At 40.4% G+C, this 24,000-nt stretch overlaps 1 protein-coding gene across 10 annotated transcripts in view; it reads right to left on the bottom strand.

Annotated features, from left to right (window-relative positions):
- The window catches only part of LOC147010884 (ataxin-2-like), a 269,821-nt gene that overhangs the window by 12,667 nt on the left and 233,154 nt on the right, over window positions 1–24,000 (bottom strand). For all 10 annotated transcript variants that reach the window (XM_085858770.1, XM_085858768.1, XM_085858764.1 and 7 more), the window contains 4 exons: window positions 2,163–2,220; window positions 1,500–1,598; window positions 1,196–1,380; window positions 42–198 (listed from right to left, as the gene is read on the bottom strand). In XM_085858770.1, coding sequence (XP_085714896.1) covers window positions 42–198; window positions 1,196–1,380; window positions 1,500–1,598; window positions 2,163–2,220 — 499 coding nt within the window. The remainder of the gene's footprint in view (window positions 1–41; window positions 199–1,195; window positions 1,381–1,499; window positions 1,599–2,162; window positions 2,221–24,000) is intronic.

Raw genomic sequence — 24,000 nt, 5'->3', positions numbered from 1 at the left:
TACAACAGTTGATGATAGATCATTTAAATCATGGACAATACCATATATCGTTTGTGGGTGGGGGGCTGTATCTGGTGGAGGGAATTGTGGAGAGGATGAAGATGGAGCATGGACAAGGCCTGGCTGCCCAGGTGCCATCTGGGGTGTCGTAAGGACCCGTGAACCTCCCTGCATTAGTGAGGGGTACACCGCACCACCCTAACAGTGTGGAGGATAATGAGAAGCAGTAAGGAAAGGCAAGAGGTCAGGATAATTTTTTTTTTCTACAGTAACATATTGTAGAGGTGAACCAGTATAATAAAATCCAGAAAATTCAGGTGCAGCTCCAATAGTACAGAATTCATTTTTAATCAAAACTGCCATTCTTATTGTTTCTCATAAATAGCTTTCTACGTGTAGTCAACTACCTTTTTATTGTAGCACTGGGTGAAGTCATTTTGGGTGTGTGCTTGCACCTCTGTTTAAAAAAAAAAATTTCCAAATGCAATTCATGATGAAGGGCAGGTGCTATAAAGCAAAAATTTCAGAGCACCACCAAACCAAAAGTTACTTTAAATCAGCTCTGACAAAAAAAAAAACAAAGATTGATATGACAAATTATTGATGCCTTTTCCACACCATCAATAATTCCCTTGCAAAAACGGGCAGTTTGTTTTGCTGCAGAGATCAATGGACAGCATTTTAGCAAAAATTTCACTTTTTGTGAGAGGTTACGGTGGTCCTGGCTGGTTATTGAGTGGCCATTTTGAACTTCTCTCTTATGCAGCACATCGCTGCGGGTTTTCAGCATTGCTAGAGCGTGGCTGTGTGGTCGACACTGTGACTCCTTTAAGTTAGGACAGATAATTTTGAACCGGATAAAAACAAAACAACAACAAAAAAAACAATCTTTGTCACAGAAAAATACAAATTGTGTGAGAAGCAGCTTGGTGAAATTTATTTATTGGCAGGGAAGCCCCCATGCTCCTGTGACTGCCTCAGGGGTGACCATGACTTGTCGATTTTGACAATGTTAACAGACTTTTGACAATGTTAACAGACTTTTATCAATGTGTTACAATATTTTTCAATGATCCTCTTTGTCATTAATTTGTAAAATTAACAGTATTTACCCACACTATCAAAACAGCTCTTGGGAACCAAAAGCATCGCAAAATCAAAAAACATCATACTAATGTACAACAGATGTCATTACCTGGTGTGGATGCTGATATGCCATTAAACTGGGCTGATTGGGGAAGTGCTGGGGACTGTATGGCATGAAGGCTGGAGAATACGATACAAGGGGTGGGGCAGAGACAGGTGCCATCGACACCTGGTGGAGGATGGCCTGCGCACCTTGTGCATGAGGGTGCTCTGAGCGAACGGGAGTCATGGCACCTAGAAGGCAGCGAGGGTGGAAGGGAGAAGGAAGGAGACGGAGATGCTGTCATAATACCCCCCCCCCATTTCCAACCCACCTCCCCGGCCTCACGCGCAAAATTTCCCGCGTGGCTTACCAGCAAGAGTGGGGGGTGGCTTAAGGGCGAATACGAAAGAGACTTGAGAAGCGGAAGAATAGTCACCCCAAATATTTGACTGAATATTCAAGCGCCGATCTTGCCCGAGAACAGAAGCAACAGCAGACAAAACATTAATGTCACTTTGAGGAGCCCGATCCATTTGCCAGCAAATTTGAGATAGCACAGGGCACAGATTGTGGGCACAGAGCAGTAGCAGAGTAGGGTAATGACGAAGACCTCAAATCAACAGGGAAAAGAAAGACAAAGGATGTGAGAAAATGAACGTTTAGTGATTACAGCCATTAGGTTTCAAGTTCCTTTCTCCACAATGTAGACGCATTATTTTACAAATAAAATGATCACTTAAGCAAGTGTACATGTTTCTAGCAACACTTCATCAAAATGCTGAAAATATATACATTGTTAGGTTGTGCATCTTACATCCTTTGTTCAAGACAGGAAGCAGCTTAGCATCATTTGCATATTATGCCACACATGGATGAAGACATAAAGGAAGGCAAGAGGGCAAAGCAAGATATTTTATGGGAAGAAGAGACAGTAGAGGAGTAAATAAAAAAAAAAAATTCTGCCACTGGCACAAGCGGTGTGCAAACGGATAGCCAAGCACATGAAGGAAGGCATCAGTTAGACTGGCCTCACCTTTTGATGGCCGATACGGCTTGTGTTGGCTCACTGGAACCGGCATCGTGTAACCAGTCTGCAAAGGAAGAGTTAACATTAACATGCACTGTCAAATCTATGTCTCAACAGACAGCCTGCTTCAGTAGTTGCCTTTGAATCAGTTACGAATTAGGCCTGCTGCATGCACCACTTTCTCTCCATTGGCCGTGTTTGTGTCATTGATGCAATGCCCCCTGTGGGTTAGGACAAGATTATTGGAATTTGGCCAAGATGTCGGCGATAACTCACCTACTCCTCATGCAAAGACAATGTGGGAGCATCAATGTTGATGAGTTAATTGCTAGCAGATGGGTCCCCAGTTTCAGGTCCATTTGAAGAAGGCACACTTTGTGATTCTACTTCAGCCAAATTAGAACCCATAACCTCTGGAAAGACAGTCCAATCCAATGTCATGTGATAAGGACATCACCGTATTTTATATTGACTTATCAAGGCTCAAAGAAAGAACTAAGTGACAAACATAACAATATCAGTTAAAAACAAAAATAAAATGCTGAGGGTAATAAGTACAGGGTTATCAAGAGTAGAAATACAATACATGTTTCAATACGAAAAATAACATGAGGGGCGGTGGGTGATGAAACACCATTTTGAAAGAGTGGAGTGAAATGGAAGGAAAAAACAGGGTTGGACTACAACTCGAGTATTGATCATATGATACCTATAAAAATAACATTGTCTTTTTTTTCTGTTGACCTTTCATGACATTGACCCAAGGTCAAAGTTCAAATATCATTTTAACCAAAATTCAGCTTTTCCATTATTTCCTCTTTTAGTTTCTACCCTAAGCAACATGTTTGTGCTAGGATATGGAATACATATATATCTTCATATACTATTGCACACCGCTCCTTCCTAACGCCATATCCAGGCGATGCATGACGTCTTCACCAGGCGCCGAAGGAAGGGTGCTCAATATTCACTCCATTTGTTACTTGGGAAAAAAAAAGTTTTTCCCAAGTATGTTGATCTGTTACGTTTGTATGTTTGTCACAATTTTGGCCAGTTTTCAAGCAATCGTTTTAAAGTATTTTTTATGTAATTATGTGACCGGCCAAGGACAGCAGCGCTAAATTTTGGTGAAGATCCGAAACCATATCCGGATCTGAGAATTTTGGTGATTCCTGACCATTGAGAGAGACGGCCAAAGATGATAAATAGCACAATATCTCAAATGGTTATGGATGGTGTCACTAGGAAGAATCGATTCAATTTTGGTGAAGATCCGAATCAAAATGTGGATACAAGGATTATTGAATTATTAACTGATTCTTCACCATTGAGAGATGGGGCTAAAACGATATTGCATGATATCTCAAAAGCTTGAGGACTGATTCAGATTAAACTTGGTGGACAAGTTGGGTATGTGACAAGGACTAATTGATTCGATTTTGATGAAGAACCGAATCCGGATTCGAGAATTTTTCAGGTGATTCTTCACCATTGAGAGATGGGGCCAAAAACTATGTATCGCATGTTATATCTAAAAGTTGTGGACGACTTGTGATAAAACGAGGTGGAAGAGTTGGTTAGATGACAAGAACAAGCAGATTCGATTTTGGTTAAGGTCTGGAATCAGATCCGACCTATCAGTGGCGTACAAAATGTGAACTATTCAGCCGGCGGAGGTATGTTCTCCACGGAGTGCCATTCCCTTTCACCAAGTTGTCACTCTATGAGTGATTTTTCATTTTTGGGTCGCCGAAATAGGTGACCCTTATTGTCAGTAATTCTGTCTGTTTGTTTGGATGTTTGTTCGTTTGTCATCAGCATAATTGGGAGTAAATGTCGGTGAATTTTGACAAACTCGGGTGGTAGATACATCTTATGACCCAGTGCTTTGGAAATTGTGATGGTTGCTAGGGACGCTTTGGTTCCTAAGCAACAACCGAAAAACCTTCAAAATCAGTACCGTTCACACAAAATCAATTCCGAAAGCCATTATCCCACGTAGGGTTATGAAATTTGGCACGAATGATCTACAGGTAATGCTCTATCAAATACATTCCAGTTTTTGGATATATGGAATACTTTACCCGCGGCGCCCCCTACAATTAGGGTATGCGCGAAAATTGGCGAAAAATGAAGGCCCCCTAGCGACCAGGTGAGTGCATCGATACGAATGAAACTTTGCAGGTTAATGGTACTCAATGAGTACTACAACTTTGACCCCTGACCTTAGCGAAATCGGTCAATGTGTCCTCAGGCAAAGGTCAATTAGTGCAAAAATCGATAATATGCAAGAGCTGGAGGTGCCTTCGTGCCAAATGCTACTCCTAGGGTTATGGTCGGATGGTCATGAAAATTCACACTATTCGTCTGGAATACATTGTGCACAAACAATCGAGCCGGATTTTCGATTTAGATCTTTGTTCACCCACAGCACCCCCTCGAACTTTGGGGATTTCTGATTTCAAACCGCATTTTCGGTACTTTTCATTCAAATGGATACCGAGTAGTTATCAGTCGATGGAACTGGATGAGATTTGATATGCATAACCTTAAGGTGATTCCCTAGCCGCTATATGACATCCATTTTGCTCTATATCTTATAGTTTCCATGCTCGGTGACCCATCGCCACCTACCGACTCGTCTTGTTTGTTTTCTTGTTTGTCCAGGTGATATCTCAGCCTTCCTGATTTAGTAAGCTGAAATTTGGGTACAAAAGTGAAGACGTACTTTGGCAAAAATGGTATTTTTTGATTAATTTAAATTTATCAATTACTTAATTTAAATCATTTCCTTCAATACATATATTAATTCAATTACTTAATTATTATTGATTTTATTTCTCATTCTGGCAATATCTCAAGCACCTTTTGAGCTAGGAAGCTGATATTTGGGCATGACAGTGATCAAGTGATCTGGCTATAATGGGTATTTTTGATTTATCATTTGTACATATTTACCTCAGAAGTACACCGCTCACTCCCAATTCAGTCTCCACGTGTAGCACGCTGGTGGTTTTCTTTATTTATTTATCTGGCATGGGGGCAGTGTACTTTGAATGTATCACTACTTCTTTATGTTATTTTCAGGGAAAGATGAATAAAAACTTATGTTTTTAAAGGTATACAATCCAAACAAATGTCTATCACATAAAATGTCAAGAATGCAGAATGACCTGTGCTGATTGAGATATAACGAGTACTAAAATTGTTCATAGTTACAGTTCTACTCGTATGTTCATACCTTAAAGCATACAAAATGGCCACAGTTATGAGTTATATATCTGTAGTGTGGATGAGACAAGAAGAAAATATCCTTCGTCTGAAAAATGTCAATAAATTCTTCCACAATCCCCATCACCTACGAGGATGACGACCTGGTGAATATCACCAAAGTCGTTACGTCAGAGGAAGTGCAGAAAAATATCTGCACCCAATATAAAATTGGCCAGAAGGAGTATGCTACCTTTGTTGAAGAACGCATCAATAGTGACAAGGTCTAGATCTGGGAAAGAATGAAAAAGGTTCAGCTGAAAATATGGACAAGTACAAGAAAGCTGGTGAAGCATAAACTGATTGATCAAGGAATATAGCTGAAGGATGACAGGACACCGTTTGCCCGTATGCTGACTGTTTGTTGCCAGGTGTCGACCAGAGGTGAATCTCAAGGAAGCCATTGGTCAGTATGAATTCGCCTCACTCCCGCAAGCTCTGTTCTCCATGACTGGAGCGCTTCCACAATGCATTGACAAAAACAAGCTTATAGCCATACTGGAGGAGCTCCCCAAAGACAGGGTAGCTGATGGTGCTCAGCTGCCAGAGCATGTTACAATAGATGATGTTCAACTTCCATAGGAGGTGGTCAGCATCATAGATGGCATGGCTGTGGTGCATGCAATGGGCAAGCTAGCATGGATTAAAAAAAAAATGCGCAGAGCTGGCCAATCATTTCACTGCCACACTGGACAGGAAGGCTAAAGACTATGATGAGGTGAATCTAGTGTTTCATCGCTACAATGTCATAACACCACTGAAGGAGGCCACAAGAGAGAGGCGCAAAGGTGGTAAGCCAGCCATCCTATATCATGTGCAAGATAACACACCTATAGCGAAGGTATCGGCAAAGTAGTTCCTTTCAAGCACAAAGACGAAATACTAACCAACTAACTGTGTACCTCACAAAGAAAGCCTTGCATAACTTTAAGACAACAAAGACCTTGTCACTTCCATGAAAGACGTGATGTCCAACAGTGTTGCCGTACAACACCTCCACAGCACATAATAAGCTGCTGATACTAGAATCATCCAACACAGCCTAGAGGCTGTAAACTGAGGAACTACGGATTTGTACATACAGTCCACATATACAGACATCCTAGTTTTGATTATCAGACGCAATCCATGGCGAAGCAAAGGAACCTACTTCGTCACAGGGAGTGGGAACAAGAAACGTGTCATCCCGGTGTCACCCATATTCCATGCTCTGAGTGAGGCAAAGGCTGCTGCACTGCCAGGCCTCCATGCTCTCTCTGGAGCAGATCAAACTGGAAAGTTTGTTGCCATGGGTAAGCTTGGCTGCTGGCAGGTACTGAAGAAGTCTTCCCTTGATGTGGTATGTGTTTGCTGTTCTTGGGGAATACAATGAGCTATCACCAGAAACAATTGCAGCTCTAGAAAAGTTTTTTCTGTCAGCTATACCTGCTAGGAACATCCATTTCCGATTTGGTGACCTCCGCTAGAGATTGTTGACAAAGAAACAATCATAATGCCAAAAGTTGCACCCACTCGAGGAGCTTTGAAAGAAGCTATTGCACAGGCACATTAACCAAGCAATGGTGTGTTTCCAAGATGATGTGCCTGACCCACAGCTCCCACCAGTGACAGACTATGGATGGAAAGTGGAGGGTAATGGACTGGTGGCCATCCCAACAATGCAGTTTCCTGCCATATATGCAATCATACACCAAAAGAAGTGTGGTTGAAAGAAGACAAGATGCCTTTCCCACTGCTCCTACAGATCACAGAATATGAACTGCAAAGAGATTTGTATGTGAGGTGCAGACGATGGAGTTTGCACTAATATTCATCACGGACATGCTTTTGGGACTGATCATGATGAGGATTATGCAGATCCTTTGCTGTGAATAAACATTACATTAATGCTAGGCCAGTTTCATAAGGTCGTGTGTGTGTGTGTGTGTGTGTGTGTGTGTGTGTGTGTGTGTGTGTGTGTGTGTGTGTGTGTGTGTGTGTGTGTGTGTGTGTGTGTGTGTGTGTGTCAAAGGGTTGATAAGGTTGTTAACCAGCAAGAGTATAAATAGAATAGCGCTGAAAAGATGATAAATATTGTTCCGTTTACGTTTGTTGGTTGTGGGGGGGGGGGGGAGGAGGGAGGTTTAGATATCACCATAGACCAGATAGAAATGTATGGAATAGTGTGGTCCGTGTACGAGTAATTAGCCCATCTTGATGTAATAAATAGGGACACGGTAGCTTGTTTGTATGTGCACCATACAGGGGGCGGTGCATTGTAATAGTGAGTTAGGGATTATGGTTAAGGAAATTGTGTGTGTAACTCTTATGTAAACCTCGACTGGGGGCACCAGGAGCCCTTGCAAGAGGAAGAGAGGGGTGGAGCTTGTATTGACTACAGATGTGGGAGGAGCGAACAAGAATTCGGAGGAAAAAGGGTTCTTCTGAAGAGAAAGAGAGATGATGGTGGATTTCTGGGGAGAACATGACAGAGATAAGGCTGAGGAAAACAGTAAATTCAGGAGAGAAGGAGAGTTGGATCTCTGAGAGGATCATCCTGTCTGCCCTTTTGTTGGTTTTGCCTTGCCTTGTGCGGAATCCCTGGATCCTGTTGTGTGCTACCACCGCTTGTTCGTCTCCCCATTGTCTGCTCGCCTCACAATTGCCTGCCCACCCACCAGCAGCTAAGTTCCCCTGTTTTGGCCCTTTCCCATCTGTGGTTGAATCTGGTGTAAGGCACCTTGGATTTCTTTAGATTCATTTTTATTCACATTGTATATAATTATTTATTATCGATTCCATGTCCCCCTTTCTTTCCCACCACGACCCACTGTCGTATCCCTCTGCTGGTCAATGTTCCCCTGGTTGTTTGTGGTTCCAGAAATAAACCCGTTGGTTTTAAAAGCTTTAAGGCTCTTGTGTTTCTCCTCATGACCCGCAAGCATGTTGTCTGCCATTAATTTGGTTTGGCTCATCCGGCCAGTGTTAATTGACATGGACACAACAATATTGTGATGGTTCTGCGAAACCGTCATCCCCCAAGGCAATGGCACATAACACATAGCTGTTCTTGAGATAGTTATTTCGTTACTATTAGTTTTAGATAGCTCATCCCTTGTCTGTAGTAGGCTTGTGGGACAATATGCATTGTATGGGATTAAGCAGCTTTACCTCGTCCTTTTCCCATATTACATCTGCATACATCCTTCATGCCATGCATATCATGCAGTTCATTGGCATACACGTGCCAAATTCCCATTTGAATCACACGCCCCTATCCAATGGGCTTCCCTCCTATCATCAAAGATTGGGGGTCCCGAAGGCTTTGCCCTAATCCCGTCATCTGGTCAGCTGCCCTGCGAAGGGCAGCTGCACAGGAGGTACTCCCACGGAGTGGGGTTTTTCAGATTTTTTCATGCTTTCAGAATGTTTTGCGGAATTAAGGGTTTTACAGTGGCCGGAGTGCAAATCCTGCCACCAATCTCCTAATCAAAAGTAACCCAACTGCAGTGGGACGTACGCAGACACAGTTTGGCACGAGATATGGATGGCTGTTGGCTAACAAGCAGCTCCTCCGCCCTTTGACAGGTTTTGTTCTTCATCCTGCTGGGTGTCCATATCATACACCCTCCTCACGCAGAAACTTGTTGGGGGAGACAGTTTATTCGCCGGCAACCCGACCATGGAACAGGTTAGTACAGGTTTACATGGTACCTGTAAGCAAGTCAAAGATCTAATCTGACCTGACATCGATCCTGCTCGGCCAAAAGCCTGTTCTGTCTGTACTTGTCAGCTAGTCCTTTTCTGCAAGGCAACTTTCATCAGCAACAAAGGTTGCAAATACTATTCTGATCGATAAGTACGTAAATATGGAGACCAAAGTACAGACAAGACAAACTTAGAAATATATATATATATATACAAGCCGGTAGGTGGCGATGAGTCGCCGAGCATGGAAACTATAAGATATAGAGCAAAATGGATGTCATATAGCGGATAGGGAATCACCTTAAGATTATGCATATCAAATCTCATCTAGTTCCATCTACTGATAACTACTCGGTATCCATTTGAATGAAAAGTACCGAAAATGCGGTTTGAAATCGGAAATCCCCAAAGTTCGAGGGGGTGCTGTGGGTGAACAAAGATCTAAATCGACAATCCGGCTCGATCGTTTGTGCACAATGTATTCCAGACGATTAGTGTGAATTTTCATGACCATCCGACCATAACCCTAGGAGGAGTAGCATTTGGTGCGAAGGCACCTCCAGCTCTCGCATATTATCGATTTTTGCACTAATTGACCTTTGACCCCTGACCTAAGCAAAATTGGTCAATATGTCCTGAGGCAAAGTTGTAGTACTCATTGAATACCATGAACCTGCAAAGTTTCATTCGTATCGATGCACTCAGCTGGTCGCTAGGGGGCCTTCAATTTTCACCAATTTTCACGCATACCCTAATTGTAGGGGGCGCTGCGAGTAAAGTATTCCATATATCACGAAAACCGGAATGTATTTGATAGAGCATCACCTGTCGATCATTCGTACCGAATTTCATAACCCTACGTGGGATAATGGCTTTCGGAATTGATTTCGCGTGAACGGTACCGATTTTGAAGTTTTTTCGGTTGTTGCTGGGGAACCAAAGCGTCCCAAGCAACCATCACAATTTCCAAAGCACTAGGTCATAAGATGTACCTACCACCCGAGTTTCGTCAAAATCCGCCCACGTTTACTACCAATTATGCTGATGACAAACGAACAAACATCCAAACAAACAGACAGAATTACTGACAATAAGGGTCACCTATTTCGGCGACCCAATAACTCGACGACTCATGAACCCTTTGGGTTCCCGTTGACAGTGGTTCATAAAAAATCATTTCAAAAGAAAAAGAAAAAAAAAATAGCTCCAGCGAACTGTAATGCTGAGGTTGTTTGCATTGATCAAATAATCCCAAAGAGTAATTGACTGAATCGGGAATTTACTTTTTAAATAATTTTTTCGTTGCCCGATTTGAATGAAACTTGATATTGCGCGTCAATGTGAAAAAAAACGGAGAAAAGAAAGTCGAAGAAATTATTGTGCGTAATCTTCTAAACACAATTTTATTTATTAATGAACACAGAAGTATTAGATCAAAATGGCAATGTTTATTTTATGCTTGAAAATAAATCGTTCTTTGTCTATACTAAATGTTTGAGATGTTTAAATAAAGCATTTCAAGAAAATAAAAAAGATAGCTCCAGTGAACAAGACCACTGAGGTTGTTTGCATTGATCAAATTCCCCCGGAGTACTTGACTGAATCGGGAATTGATTTTTTAATAATTTTTTCATTGCCCGATTTGAACGAAATTTGATACTGCACACCGCAGGAGAATGGTGAGTAATGTAGGCAGAAAATTTTTGCGCTATCGTGTACTGTTTTAGCTGTATTTTTGGGAACATACATACATAAACACATTGTATATACATAAATATATACAAGATGAGAGTTTTAGTACTATATAGATAGATAGATATGCACATGCAGGAGGTGGACAACAAAAAAACATGGAAACATCTGGGTAAATGAGGGACTCCAAGCAACGACTTTCACACAGGTGTGGCCCATGTGTTAATTAAGCAAATAACATCCCAGCATGCTTAGGGTCATGTATAAAAAATACTGCACAGGCCTGCTTGCCCATAATTATGGCTAGCATGGCTGCAAAAGCAGACCCCCCCCCCAATGCACCCATCCACAAATCATATGTGGTTGCCCAATGGTGTGATGACGATGACACTGATGTGATCCATAGTCATGGCCTTCTGAATCATCAGATCTGAACCCAATCAAGCATTTATGGGATATTCTGGAACGACGTTTGAGACAGTATTTTCCATCTGCATCAAAGAGGTGTGAGTCGATTGACTTTCTCGTGGAAGGCTGGTACCGCGTCCCTCCTGCAGAATTTGAGATGCTGGTGGATTCTATGCCACAGCGCATCTAGACTGTACTGGCCACACATGATGGCCCAACACCCTATTAAATGACTTTACATTGGTGTTTCCATTTTTTTGTCCACTATCTGTATGTATACTGGTAAAACGAGGGGGGGGGGTTAGAAAAAAAGCAAAAAAAAATAAATTAATGGCTTGCTCAGAAGATCGATATGCCTCATACTTTTGAATGTCTTGCACTCCTGATTGCCAGACTGCCAGAATAAAATGACCACTCCTGATTACACACAAACTATTTTAACAATGTGATACAACACACAAGAAAAATGGACTACAAGTATGAGTAGGCAATCTCATAACATGTACTTTGGCATCATGCAGTGCTTGAACCCACAAAGTCAACAAAATAATATTCTGAATGACAGCCTGATCCCGATTTTGCCAAATGTGGAGTAGATTTGATTGCTGCTCTTTTGTATTACTTAACAGAGGTGGAATTTTCCATGGCTCCCAATCCATGTTTCCAGATGTGTTCGATACCATTGATGTCACGACTGTGGTGCCCAGAGAATATGCTGCAGCCCATTACATCTGTTCCAGACAAAAGTAGATTTGGAGTTATGGTATATGGTACCATCTTACTGGATTAAATACATCCCATACTGAAAAATACCTTCCTGGTAGAGAAACTCTTTTTACTATAACAGCAAGGTATTTTGCAGTATGGAACACATTTACAGCAGGAAGAGGAGCCACGTGAGTAATAGGACTTTGGGGCTTCTGGTGCAATTCAAAAATTTACATGTAAGTGAATGGGAGAAAAGGGGAAAAAACCTATTGACTGACACCAAAATCCTCCCAATTTCCCTTGTTTTAACTCCTTTAGACCCCACTTTCAAGACTTTTCTTCCCCAAAGTCGCTCAAGATCTTCCTCCTTTCTTCGGGGTTTCTGAGGCACTTAAAAAATTTACATGGCTCCAACAAATATTTGTTCATGGTTACTTGTCACCGTCAAGTATAACAGTAAAAAAAAGGTGGCGGTAGCCCGTTCAAACCCCTAACCCCTATTTTGTTCTTACAATATATATATATATATATATATATATATATATATATATATATATATATATATATATATATATATATAGTAATCCCCCGTTTCTCGCGGGGGTTACGTTCCAAACCTCCCCGAGCTAAGTGAAAATCCGCGATGAATGGACGCCTCCCCCAAAAAATCGACTCGTCTGGTCTGGTCAGTTTGGGAGTGATCGGGTTTGAGGTGCTGAGATCGACTCGTCTGGTCTGTTTGGCAGTGATTGGGTTTGAGGTGCTGGAGATCGACTCATCTGGTCTGGTCGGTTTGGCAGTGATTGGGTTTGAGGTGCCGGAGATCGACTTGTCTGGTCTGGTTGGTTTGGCAGTGATTGGGTTTGAGGTGCTGGAGATCGACTCGTCTGGTCTGGTCGGTTTTGAGGTGCTGGGTACGAGCAGTGCTCGTCCAACGGCGGCAAACCTTTTTCCTTCCCGAAGCATATATCAAGCACCTTAACCTTCTCCTGGAGCGTCAGGACCTTCCTCTGGCGCTTCGGTTCCTTGCCAGAAGCCTTAGAAGGTGCAGGGCATTTGGGCGGCATCGTGGGGCTTGGAGAAAAAAACGTAGAAAATATTCGAAGTTCACAAGGGAAACTTTGTCTTGTGCGTTGTGTGACTGGTCGAGCACCACGCGTTATAATTTATTGCTTAAATAATTTATATTTTATATATTATTACCGCGATGTACCGGGGGAATCCGCAGAAAAAATTAGTTACGTTCCAAGGGAAAACCCGCGATGAACCGGGGGTGCGATAGGTGAACCGCGATAAAGCGGGGGTTGAATGTATATCCCATACTGAAAAAAAGGCTGTCAATCCCAGTTTCTAAAATAAACCTCTTATCATCAAAAGCCCCCAATGCCTTCTAATTTACCTCCTCTATATAATGATGTTTATAACTTCTTATTGTATTCATTGTTCTATACTTTTCTTTCTTCAAGGCTAAGGAGTTGTAATAATCTTCAAAATTTGTTTCTTTGATTACATTTATCTTTTACCCCCTTTAACTTTTTAGCACTCTTTTCAATCTTATTATCAATATATTTATAGGCATAAGCCTTTGCTCTCAATCCCACAAACTCACTCATTATCCTTCCACCCAACTCATCTTTAAACTTTCCAATAACCTTTTTATTCTTTGAAGAGAATAGTTTGATATCTGTTGTATAATTGCTTGTGTCATGAATACCTACATCTTGAGACATCCTTATAAATATCTTCCATATTTATTTTCAAAATAAAACGGTCCGTATCCAAATATAGTACATTAACCCCTCCTAAGCCATGAGCCATACCAAGTAATTTTTGGCCACCCATACCATCCGAGAGGAATAATACTCATCATAATTTTTGGCAGGGTATACATTAACAACTTTGACTTATACATTAACTACTTATACATTAACAACTTTGACAAGTCAAGAATTGATGTTCCCATATAGATAGGTTTATCCATTTCAATACTTTATTTGTTCAAATGAATAGCACAAAAGTTCTCTGAAAACACCTCTGCTCTTTGAAAACTTGGTTTATTAATCAATTTGGATGCTTGTTTCCAAGATGTAGAAAGTCTTATGCTTTGTCTACTCCTAACATTTTCCTTCATATTTCCAAATACAGCATGATTCATTAATGTATAAAAGTTCTTCTCAAAATCATTTGTTGCAAGTGTTCTCTTTTCTGTATTTTTACAAAGAATTACAAGGAAATTTTGCACTGGAAGAGGCCATTCGGCCCTTCATGCATGCGCCACACCAATACCAGATTTAATAAATCCGTCAATACCCCTTCCGTTCGTGTGCAGACTTTTGGTTGCTACACTGGTACTCATTTTACCGACCTCAGAAGGATGACAGGCTGAGTCAACCCCCTAGTGTTAATTCAGCGGCCAACAGGGCTTGAACTCAGGACCCTTGGATCCCAAGCTACCACCCTAACTGCTAAGCCAACATCAGGTATTTTTAATCAATATACTTTTTTTAAACAAATGACTGTTTAAATTTCAAAATCCTTTGAATTTTCTTTGCTCTTAACCCAGCAGATAAATATTGTCTTAAATTTCCCTGATGTAAAACATAATTTCCTTCATCATACAATGTGGAAAGCAGTATCACTGTTGGTTTGCCTTTTGTAAGAAATGATTGTTGATAACCATTAAGCCATTCCTTCTTCGGACTTTCTTTATCAGGCACATATGGAAGGTATTTATGTTTCTTATGGAGTCCTTCAGGATATTTTAAATCAACCTCAAAATAATATCTTACTTTAGCATCATCTAATTCTTTTTGAGAGGAGATAACAATGTTCTGTAAAACCTTTTCATAATTTTTCTCCTTAACCCATCCCAGATTTCCATAAGGAAAGGATTGAGACATAGCCCATACATACAAATTGTTAGTATCATTATACATCAAGTAAGAACTATCATTTTTAACATCATAGTTGGGAAGATATTTGTTGTTAGCTTTAGCATATTTCTTTGAACAAACTTGTGATATTCCACCTCTTTTAGCCTTCTCTATCATCAAAAGCATATCTATATCACTGATTAATTCCAATCGTTGTTTTGTCAGTTTTAACATAGTGCTCCAAGGTAATCCTGGGACTGTAATCGTGAGTGGGGTCTAATCCATCGGAATTTTTATTTGACATACTGTTCTAAAAGTCTCAAAAACATCAGCCAATAAAAGAACATTAGTTTGAAGATACAAATCGTGATATTCCCCAAGGTTCTTTTAATTAAACTTCTTCCAAACATTTTGTGCTTGTGTGTAATCTTCATCATTTATTTGATTTTTATTTAATTCATTATAGAAACTTTCCTTTGAGGGAAGTTGTGTTTCTTTCAAAATCTCAAATGAGTTCATATAATCATAACGATATATTCCCTTTTGTGATAGATCAATCTCTTGATTTGAGAAATGTGATTGGAGAAAGAATTTAATAAGGTTAAAATCAATAACAGCTTTGCGGTAGTTCATATCATGAAAACACAAAGAACAGGATTATATATAGTAAGTAAGGGAATACAAACTGATTTAACAATGGAAAGATGGGGAGGTATTACCAGTCATCAAATTTATCTGTCATATATTTCTGATACATAAATGACAGCAACAAGGCTTCAAAAAAAATTATCATTTCTGTGTCCAAGCATACCTACAAGAAAGGGGTATTCAGTATTTCAATAAATATGTTCTACAACATAAGAATGAGGTATTTTCAGTAAAAGATTGGCTTTATACTGATGTTGCAAAACCAACAAGTTTGGATTTAACTAAAATGTTAAATGATGGAAAGGTTTTAAAAGTTGAGAAAATACAAGGCTCTTTTAGAAATTCAGAAGAAATTTTGTTGGTTTCCTGTTGCAAAAAATAATGAGAGAGAGAGAGAGCAAGAAGAGAGAGAGAGAGAGAGAGCGAGAGAGAGAGAGCGAGAGAGCGAGCGAGAGAGAGCGAGCGAGAGAGAGAGAGCGAGAGAGAGAGCGAGAGAGAGAGCGAGCGAGCGAGAGAGAGAGCGAGCGAGAGAGAGCGAGAGCGAGCGAGAGAGAGCGAGAGAGCGAGCGAGAGAGAGAGCGAGAGAGCGAGAGAGAGCGAGAGAGCGAGCGAGAGAGAGAGCGAGAGAGAGAGCGAGAGAGAGAGCGAGAGAGAGAGCGAGAGAGAGAGCGAGAGAGAGAGCGAGAGAGAGAGAGAGAGAGCGAGAGAGAGAGCGAGAGAGAGAGCGAGAGAGAGAGCGAGAGAGAGAGCGAGAGAGAGAGCGAGAGAGAGAGAGCGAGAGCGAGAGCGAGAGCGAGAGCGAGAGCGAGAGCGAGAGCGAGAGAGAGAGAGAGAGAGAGAGAGGGAGAGAGAGAGAGAGAGAGAGAGAGAGAGAGAGGGAGAGAGAGAGAGAGAGAGAGAGAGAGAGAGAGAGCAAATATAAAAATATGGAAACCAGTGAGATTAAAAAAAGATTAGAGGTATTACAGAAAATAAATCAATTTCAATGCACTGAGGAGGAAAGCAAACAAAGAATTAGCAAGTCTTTCAAAGATATATGGGTCAAGAGTATGAACATCGATTTCAGGGAGAAGCTTTAAATGAGAAAGTGGAGATGAAGAAGAGAAAGAGGAAAATATTATATTATTGACGATGTTGGTGTAATTGGCTTTGGTTAAAGTTTTACATTTTTTTTCTTCAATAAATGGAGGAGAGAGTGAAGGCATTTCAAAGGATTCTTTATATTTTAAAAATCAAGATTCAAATGTATATGTTGGAAACGAAAAAGGTTTTCACACTCTGTAGGAATTTTTCCCACAAATAAATGAGTTATTGTCTCAAATGTAAAAAGAAAACCAAGAGTAAAAATATCTCATATGTTAAAAGTAAAAATAATAGTTTATCAAAAGGGAATACGTTTTGTGTGTGGTTCTAAAAAGTGTCAATTCATCTCTAAACATAAAAGTGGGGGAGATATACATAAGTTTAATAAGGAAGTAAATTTACAACACCTGGAATACCAGGGGAATTACATCTACCAGGATATTCTTTCTGTGGTCCAGGTACAAACTTGGATAAAAGATGAGATGAGGCTAACAATTCTAAATCTTGGTCTAAACCTAAAAACAGAGTTGATGAAGTGTGTATGAAGCATGATATTGATTATGGAAATAGCACAACATTGGAAGAAAAACACGAAGCGGATTGAGAAATGTATAATTTGTCTGATATGAAATCCAACCTTGAGAGAAAAGGTTGATGGGTTTATCGTAAAAAAGATGATAAGTGCTAAATTAACACTTGGGCTTAGAAATTCAAAAAACTTATAGGCTCTAATGATGCCATTAAGATTGAAGAGCAATTAGCTGATGAATTACATAAACCAATAATCACAAAGTTTAAAAGAAGGAAGGTTTATTCCAAAGAAAAGTTGATTATATCTGGTACGCTGACTTGATTGAACTCACCAATGATAAGGGGTACAAGTATGCTTCAACAATTATTGATTTGAGGAGGAGATATGCGTGGGTTGTTCCTTTGAAAATCAAAAGAGGTAATACTCTGTTAGCATTCCAACAGATATTAAATAAAAGCAAGAGAAAACCAAAAAAAAATGTGGACTGATGAGGGCATAGAGTTCTACAACAAAACATTTATGAATTTTTTGAAAGATAACGGTATTTCATTATGCAGCACCTTTAATGAAGGAAAAGCGGATGCTATTGAGCGTTTTAATCGCACTTTCATAGAGAGACTATATAAAAAATTCACTCAACTCTGTTCTCAACAATGGTTATCTTTAATTCAGGACATTGTAGTATGGTACAATTCATACCTCAACAAAATCCAAACAATCAGAAACATTTACAAAATTTAAATATGATAAAAAGATTAATCTGAGAAATCCAAAGTTTAAGATTGGTGATGTTGTAAGAATATTTCAGTGGAAATCGCATTAAAAAAAGGTAATACTAAACGATGGACAATTTTGGTTCACAGAAAAAATAAGTGATCACTATATTCGTTGTTGTGTGTCTGTCTGTCTGTATGTCTGTATGTCTGTCTGTCTGTCTGTCTGTCTGTCCCGAGCATAGCTCCGTGGGTTTTGATCCGATCCTGACAAAATTTTGGTGGGAGGTTTATATCATGATCTAGTTGTGTTTTCCTGAAAATGGGCGGAGCCACGCCCAAAAAACATGTTTTTAGGGGGTAGCCGATTTCAATTTGCATCTTCTCCTAGGGGGTTTGTCGAATCTGACAGGGGTTTCAGTATTTGGTTAGCACAATGGCACCTGCATAACCCCACGGAGCTCTAATTTTTCATTTTTGTCCCAAAGTCAAGGTCACAAGGTCACGAACTTAGAAAATTGCGAATTTTGACATAAAAATCCATCTTCTCCGAGGGGTTTGTCGAATCTGGCAGGGGTTTCAGTATTAGGTTAGCCCAATGGCACCTGCATAGCCCCACGGAGCTCGATTTTTAATTTTCGTCACAAGGTCAGGAACTTAGAAAATTTCGAATTTTGACATAAAAATCATACGACCGCCCAAACTTTGAGAGCTAGGATGACAATATTTTTTATGCATAATCTTGAGGTCATTCCCCACCTAAAGTCTTGAAACAATTTTGCTCTATCTCGAACACCTTGCCCGTGGCGCCCCCTTAAAGTTTGTTTTTACGCTGATTTCATCAAAATATGGATAATCCGATGAGTGCGAAAAGCCATATAGCCTATATGACATTATATTGTTCCTGGAATGTTCCAGAGGAAGTTTTGCACCAAAGGTCATAATCCTTGACCTTTGACCTTTAAAGGTCACAAAGGTCAAATTTTCAAAGTTGTGGGAATCAAACCGGGTTTTCGACTTTCTTATACGAACTAACTCCAATAAGCTATAGCACGTATCCTGTTTCCTTATTTTAATGTCCACAATATTGTTTTGTGACCTTTAAAGGTTATGCAAAGGTCAAATTTTTAAAGTTGTTGAACGAAACCGGGTTTTCGACATTTTGCTGCTAATAACCTATCACTCGTACCAAATCATGTTGATCATTTTTATAACTTGGTCAAACATTATCACATTGTCTCATCCTTGACTTCTGAAACAATCGACATAGTCAAATACCGCTCGTAAACCATCGTCGTCTTCAGACTTGTAACTTTTTTTAATTGTTGATGTAATAGTTCCTTGGACTTACAAATTATATGATTTAAAAGGAGGAGACTTTAGGTTCATTTTATTCACAGGAACTACAAAATACAAAGATAATAAAAATAAAATAATTTAGTAAAATAAAATAAATAAATGACCACCCCATTTTGACTCCACCCACACAAACCACGCCCATGCAAGCCACACCCACATAAGCCACATCCACACACCACATCCACATACCACATCCAGCATACAATGATGAGTTTATTCGCTCCCCACATGCAACGCGTTTATTTAATTAAAAAATTCACACCGCCACCCTTCTTTGTCTCCACCCACACAAGCCACACCCATATACCCCATCATATCCTTCCCTTGTGCACCCCCACCCTTGACCCACCACACCTTCATCCCACCCCACCCATACAAGCCACACCCACACAAGCCACACCCATATACACCATCATCCCCTCCCCTTGTGCAACCCCACCCTTGACCCACCACCCCTTTATCCCACCCCAAGCCACACCCACACAAGCCACACCCATTCATCCCACCTCCACCCTTCCCCACACACACACAGGGAAGGGAGGGGTGGGATGAGGGGGCAATGGGTCATTGTGGGGAGCGCCCCCCCCCCCATTTTCATTTTTACCTCCTTTATTCTTCATTTTATTAAGCAATTCCTTTCAAACTGATTGAAGTTCTCTAAGGATTTCATTCATATTCTGCCTTTCTTCATGATATTCAGTGGCTTCATTTTCAACATCAGTTATCAACTTTATTATTGGGGACAGCCTGTCAGAAAAAAAAATAATAATAATATTTATTAATAATCATAGAGCGATTTGGTTCTGTATAAAACAACAGATAATGAATCGGTTTAAACATCTCACCTTTCCTCTTGTGAAAAAGATTCATCTGCAAGGTCGGAATACTCCTCAACTGACATCCTCTGAATGAAACAAGCCAAACTTTTGGGTCGGCAATAAATAAGACGAGTTGATGACATCACGGAAATGAGAAAACAAAGGGTTTTTTTTCGGGCGTGTCTCTCAAAGGAAGGGATGAAGATTTTCCATCTCCGAACCAGCACTTTCGTCTCAGGCAAGGGAAAACTTCTGTAAAACTCGTTTCTCGGGCAGGCTGGCTGATTTTAACACAGAAAAGAGAAGGCTTGGTACAAATGATTTTGAGAATAACTCATATAAATGAATGAATAATGCTGAATTTTGAAAGACGATGGAAAATGTTATAAAGAGAGAAAACATAAGACTTGCTACATCTTGAAAACAAGCATCCAAATTAATTGATAAACCAGTTTTCAAAGAGCAGTGTTTTCAGAGAACTTTTGTGCTATTCATTTGAACAAAGAAAGTATTGAAATGGATAAACCTATTCATATAGGAACATCAATTCTTGACTTGTCAAAGTTGTTAATGTATAAGTAGTAAGTACTTCTACAACAACCTAAAGAAGAAATATACACTACCGGTCAAAAGTTTTAGAACACCCCCATTTTTCCAGTTTTTACTGAAATTTAAGCAGTTCAAGTCCAGTGAATAACCTGAAATGGTACAAAGCTAAGTGATAAACTGCCAGAGGTTAAAACAAAAGTTTAGGTTAGCAAAAACTGAAAAATAATGTAAATTTCAGAGATGTATGAAAAGGTCCTTCTCAGGGAACAAGTAATGGGTTAGCAACTGCAGCTGTTCTGCAGCAATGGAAGTAAATTACGCCTTAAAAGTTGATGCAAACAATTCCTACAGGTGTCCCAACTTTTGTTGATTAGTTACAAACCCTCTGTCTGTACAAAAGCAGTGTTGGAACAGACAGTGTACCTACACCCTCTGAAACATTATTTGGATAATATTGCACTGCAGGAAGTAGTATATTGCAATCATAATGGCGAGAAAAAGCCAATTAACAAAGGAAGACAGACAGGCCATTATAACCCTTAAAAGTGTCGGTCTATTCCTCAGAGAAAGTGCAAAGCAACCAAGGTGTCAGTGAGTATAGTTTCCTACAACATCAAAAGGCACTTGGAAACTGGAGGAAACTCTGACAGGAAGAGGTCTGGCAGACCCAAAGCCACAACACAATCAGAAGACAAGTTTCTGAGTCAACAGCTTGCGTGATAGGCGGCTCACAGGACAGCAGCTTCAAGCACAGCTTAACACTGGTCGATGTATGGACGTCTCAGTTTCAACTGTGAAGAGAAGACTTCGAGCTGCAGTTTGACAGGTCGAGTGGCAGGAAGAAAGCCATTGCTAAGATGGCAAAATAAGAAAAAGAGGCTTGCCTGGGCAATGATGCACCTTCAGTGGACTACTGAAAACTGGAAAAAGGAATTATGGACCGATAAATCAAAATTTGAAATCTTCAGTTCATCACGCAGGGTTTTTGTACGTCGTCAAGTAGGCGAAAGGATGGTTCATCAGTGTGTGACACCAACTGTCAAACATGGAGGAGGAAGCGTGATGATCTGGGGCTCTTTTGCTGGATCCAGAGTCGGCGACTTGCACAGAGTGACTGTTACCCTTTACCAAAAGGGCTACCACAGCATTTTGCAGCGCCGTGCAATACCCTCTGTCTACATCTAGTTGGTCAGGTGTTCATCCTACATCAAGATAACGACCCAAAACATACCTCCAAGCTATGTCAGAAGTACCTTAGAAGAAAAGAATAAGACGGTAGGCTTCAAATCATGGAATGGCCAGCAAAGTCTCCAGACTTAAACCCCATCGAGCTGGTTTGGGATCAACTGGATAGAAGGGTGAAAGCAAAGCAACGTATAAGTGCAACACATTTGTGGGAACTTCTGCAACAGTGTTGGGAAGAACTTTCCGAACAATATTTGATTTCCATTGCAGAAAGAATGCCACGAGTATGTTCGGCTGTTATATCTGCAAAAGGTGGTGACTTTGAAGAGTCAAAAATTTATTTTAAATTTTGTTCAACAAAACGATTCCATGGTTTCTTTTTTATCTGCACTTGTTTATTTGTTCTATGCATTAATTTCAGAGTACATTGAAACATTAAACTGCTTGAACTTCAGTAAAAACTGGAAAAATGGGGGTGTTCTAAAACTTTTGACCGGTAGTGTAAGGAAGGGGTTAATCTACTATATATGGATACAGACAGTTTTATTTTGAAAATCAATATAGAAGACATTTATTGGATTCGCGATATATGAAATATCCCTTATTGTCGGGTTTTCCGTGTGTGTGTGTGTGTGCGTGTGCGTGTGCGTGCGCGTGCGTGTGCGTGTGCGTGCGTGCGCGTGCGCGTGCGTGTGCGTGTGTGTGTGTGTGTGTGTGTGTGTGTGTGTGTGTGTGTGTGTCTGCAACGCGTACAGTATTTTCAATACTTGTCCTTCAGTTTTGAATGTAGAGAAACGAGACTTCAGAATTAAACACTTCGAGATATTTAGAAAATTACACTCGAGCCGATTTTTGATTGAGGTTTTATTTTTCAAATGGAAGTCCTTCAAAAATCGGGTGTCTATTTACCGTCATTTAAGGTGTGTATACAGTGTTTGTAAGGAACTACACCGTAGTTCCACCTTCGATCGCTCCTCGATCCAAACATTATTGACCAAAGTGAAAAGGATCAAAATAAATGGAATCACCGGCATTTCTGTCTTTGTGGATTTATAATAATATGTTTATGTATTTACCGAAAACGATTCCACGACCCACACACCACCTCCAATTATTTAGTTATTTACCGAAAACGATTCCCCATCCACACACCACCTTCGATTATTTATTTATTTACCGAAAACGATTTCACGATCCACACACCACCTTCAATTATTTATATATTTACCGAAAACGATTTCACGACCAACACACCACCTTATTTATTTATTTACTGAAAACGATTCCAAGACCCACACTCCACCTCCAATTATTTATTTATTTACCGAAAACGATTCCACGATCCACACACCACCTCCAATTATTTATTTATTTCCCCAAAACGATACCACGACCCGCACACCACCTCCAATTATTTATTATTTAAAGTTGGAGTGGCGTAGGAAAGTGGGCTTGGCTTATGAAAAATATTGTGTGGCTCAGGAGGTGTGATCAAACAAGAGCATTGAGAGAAGTTTATCGGGTTTTCCGTCTGTGTGTTTGTGTGTGTGTGTGTGTGTGTGTGTGTGTGTGTGTGTGTGTGTGTGTGTGTGTGTGTGTGTGTGTGTGTGTGTGTGTGTGTGTGTGTGTGTGTGTGTGTGTGTGTGTGTGTGTGTGTGTGTGTGTGTGTGTGTGTGTGTGTGTGTTTCTGCAACGCGAGGCTCCACAGCACAAACCAGCAAACCGATTATTTCTCAAATGGTAGTCCTTCAAAAATCGGGTGTCTATTTACCGTCATTTTTTATGAGGAGTGCCAGTTGGCAAAATACGCAATAGGAAAAAATCTTGCCAGACAGAGGAACAATTGTATGTGAACCAATACATCTCGGCAATGAATCTTCGTCGGTAGATCGGTCAGAATGAAAATCATCGTATCCAGCGCTTCGATCCTAGCGAATCCCTCGTCGCCTACCGGCTTGTTTATTTATTTAACGAAAACGATTCCACGACCCACACTTCGCCTCCAATTATCGATTTATTTTTCGTAAACGATTCCACGACCCACACACCACCTCCAATTATTTATTATTTAAAGTGGGAGTGGCGTAGGAAAGTGGGCGTGGCTTATGAAAAATATTGTGTGCCTCAGGAGGTGTGGTCAACAAGAGCATTGAGAGAAGTTTATTGGGTTTTCCGTCTGTGTGTGTGTGTGTGTGTGTGTGTGTGTGTGTGTGTGTGTGTGTGTGTGTGTGTGTGTGTGTGTGTGTGTGTGTCTGCAACGCGAGGCTCCACAGCACAAACCAACAAACTGATTATTTTTCAAATGGTTGTCCTTCAAAA

This window comes from Eptatretus burgeri, chromosome 16 (assembly GCF_056783735.1).
Source record: "Eptatretus burgeri isolate ZD-2024b chromosome 16, Ebu_testis_v1, whole genome shotgun sequence".
In the NCBI taxonomy this organism is placed as follows: Eukaryota; Metazoa; Chordata; class Myxini; order Myxiniformes; family Myxinidae; genus Eptatretus; species Eptatretus burgeri.
This window is presented reverse-complemented; position numbering and strand designations above follow the sequence as displayed.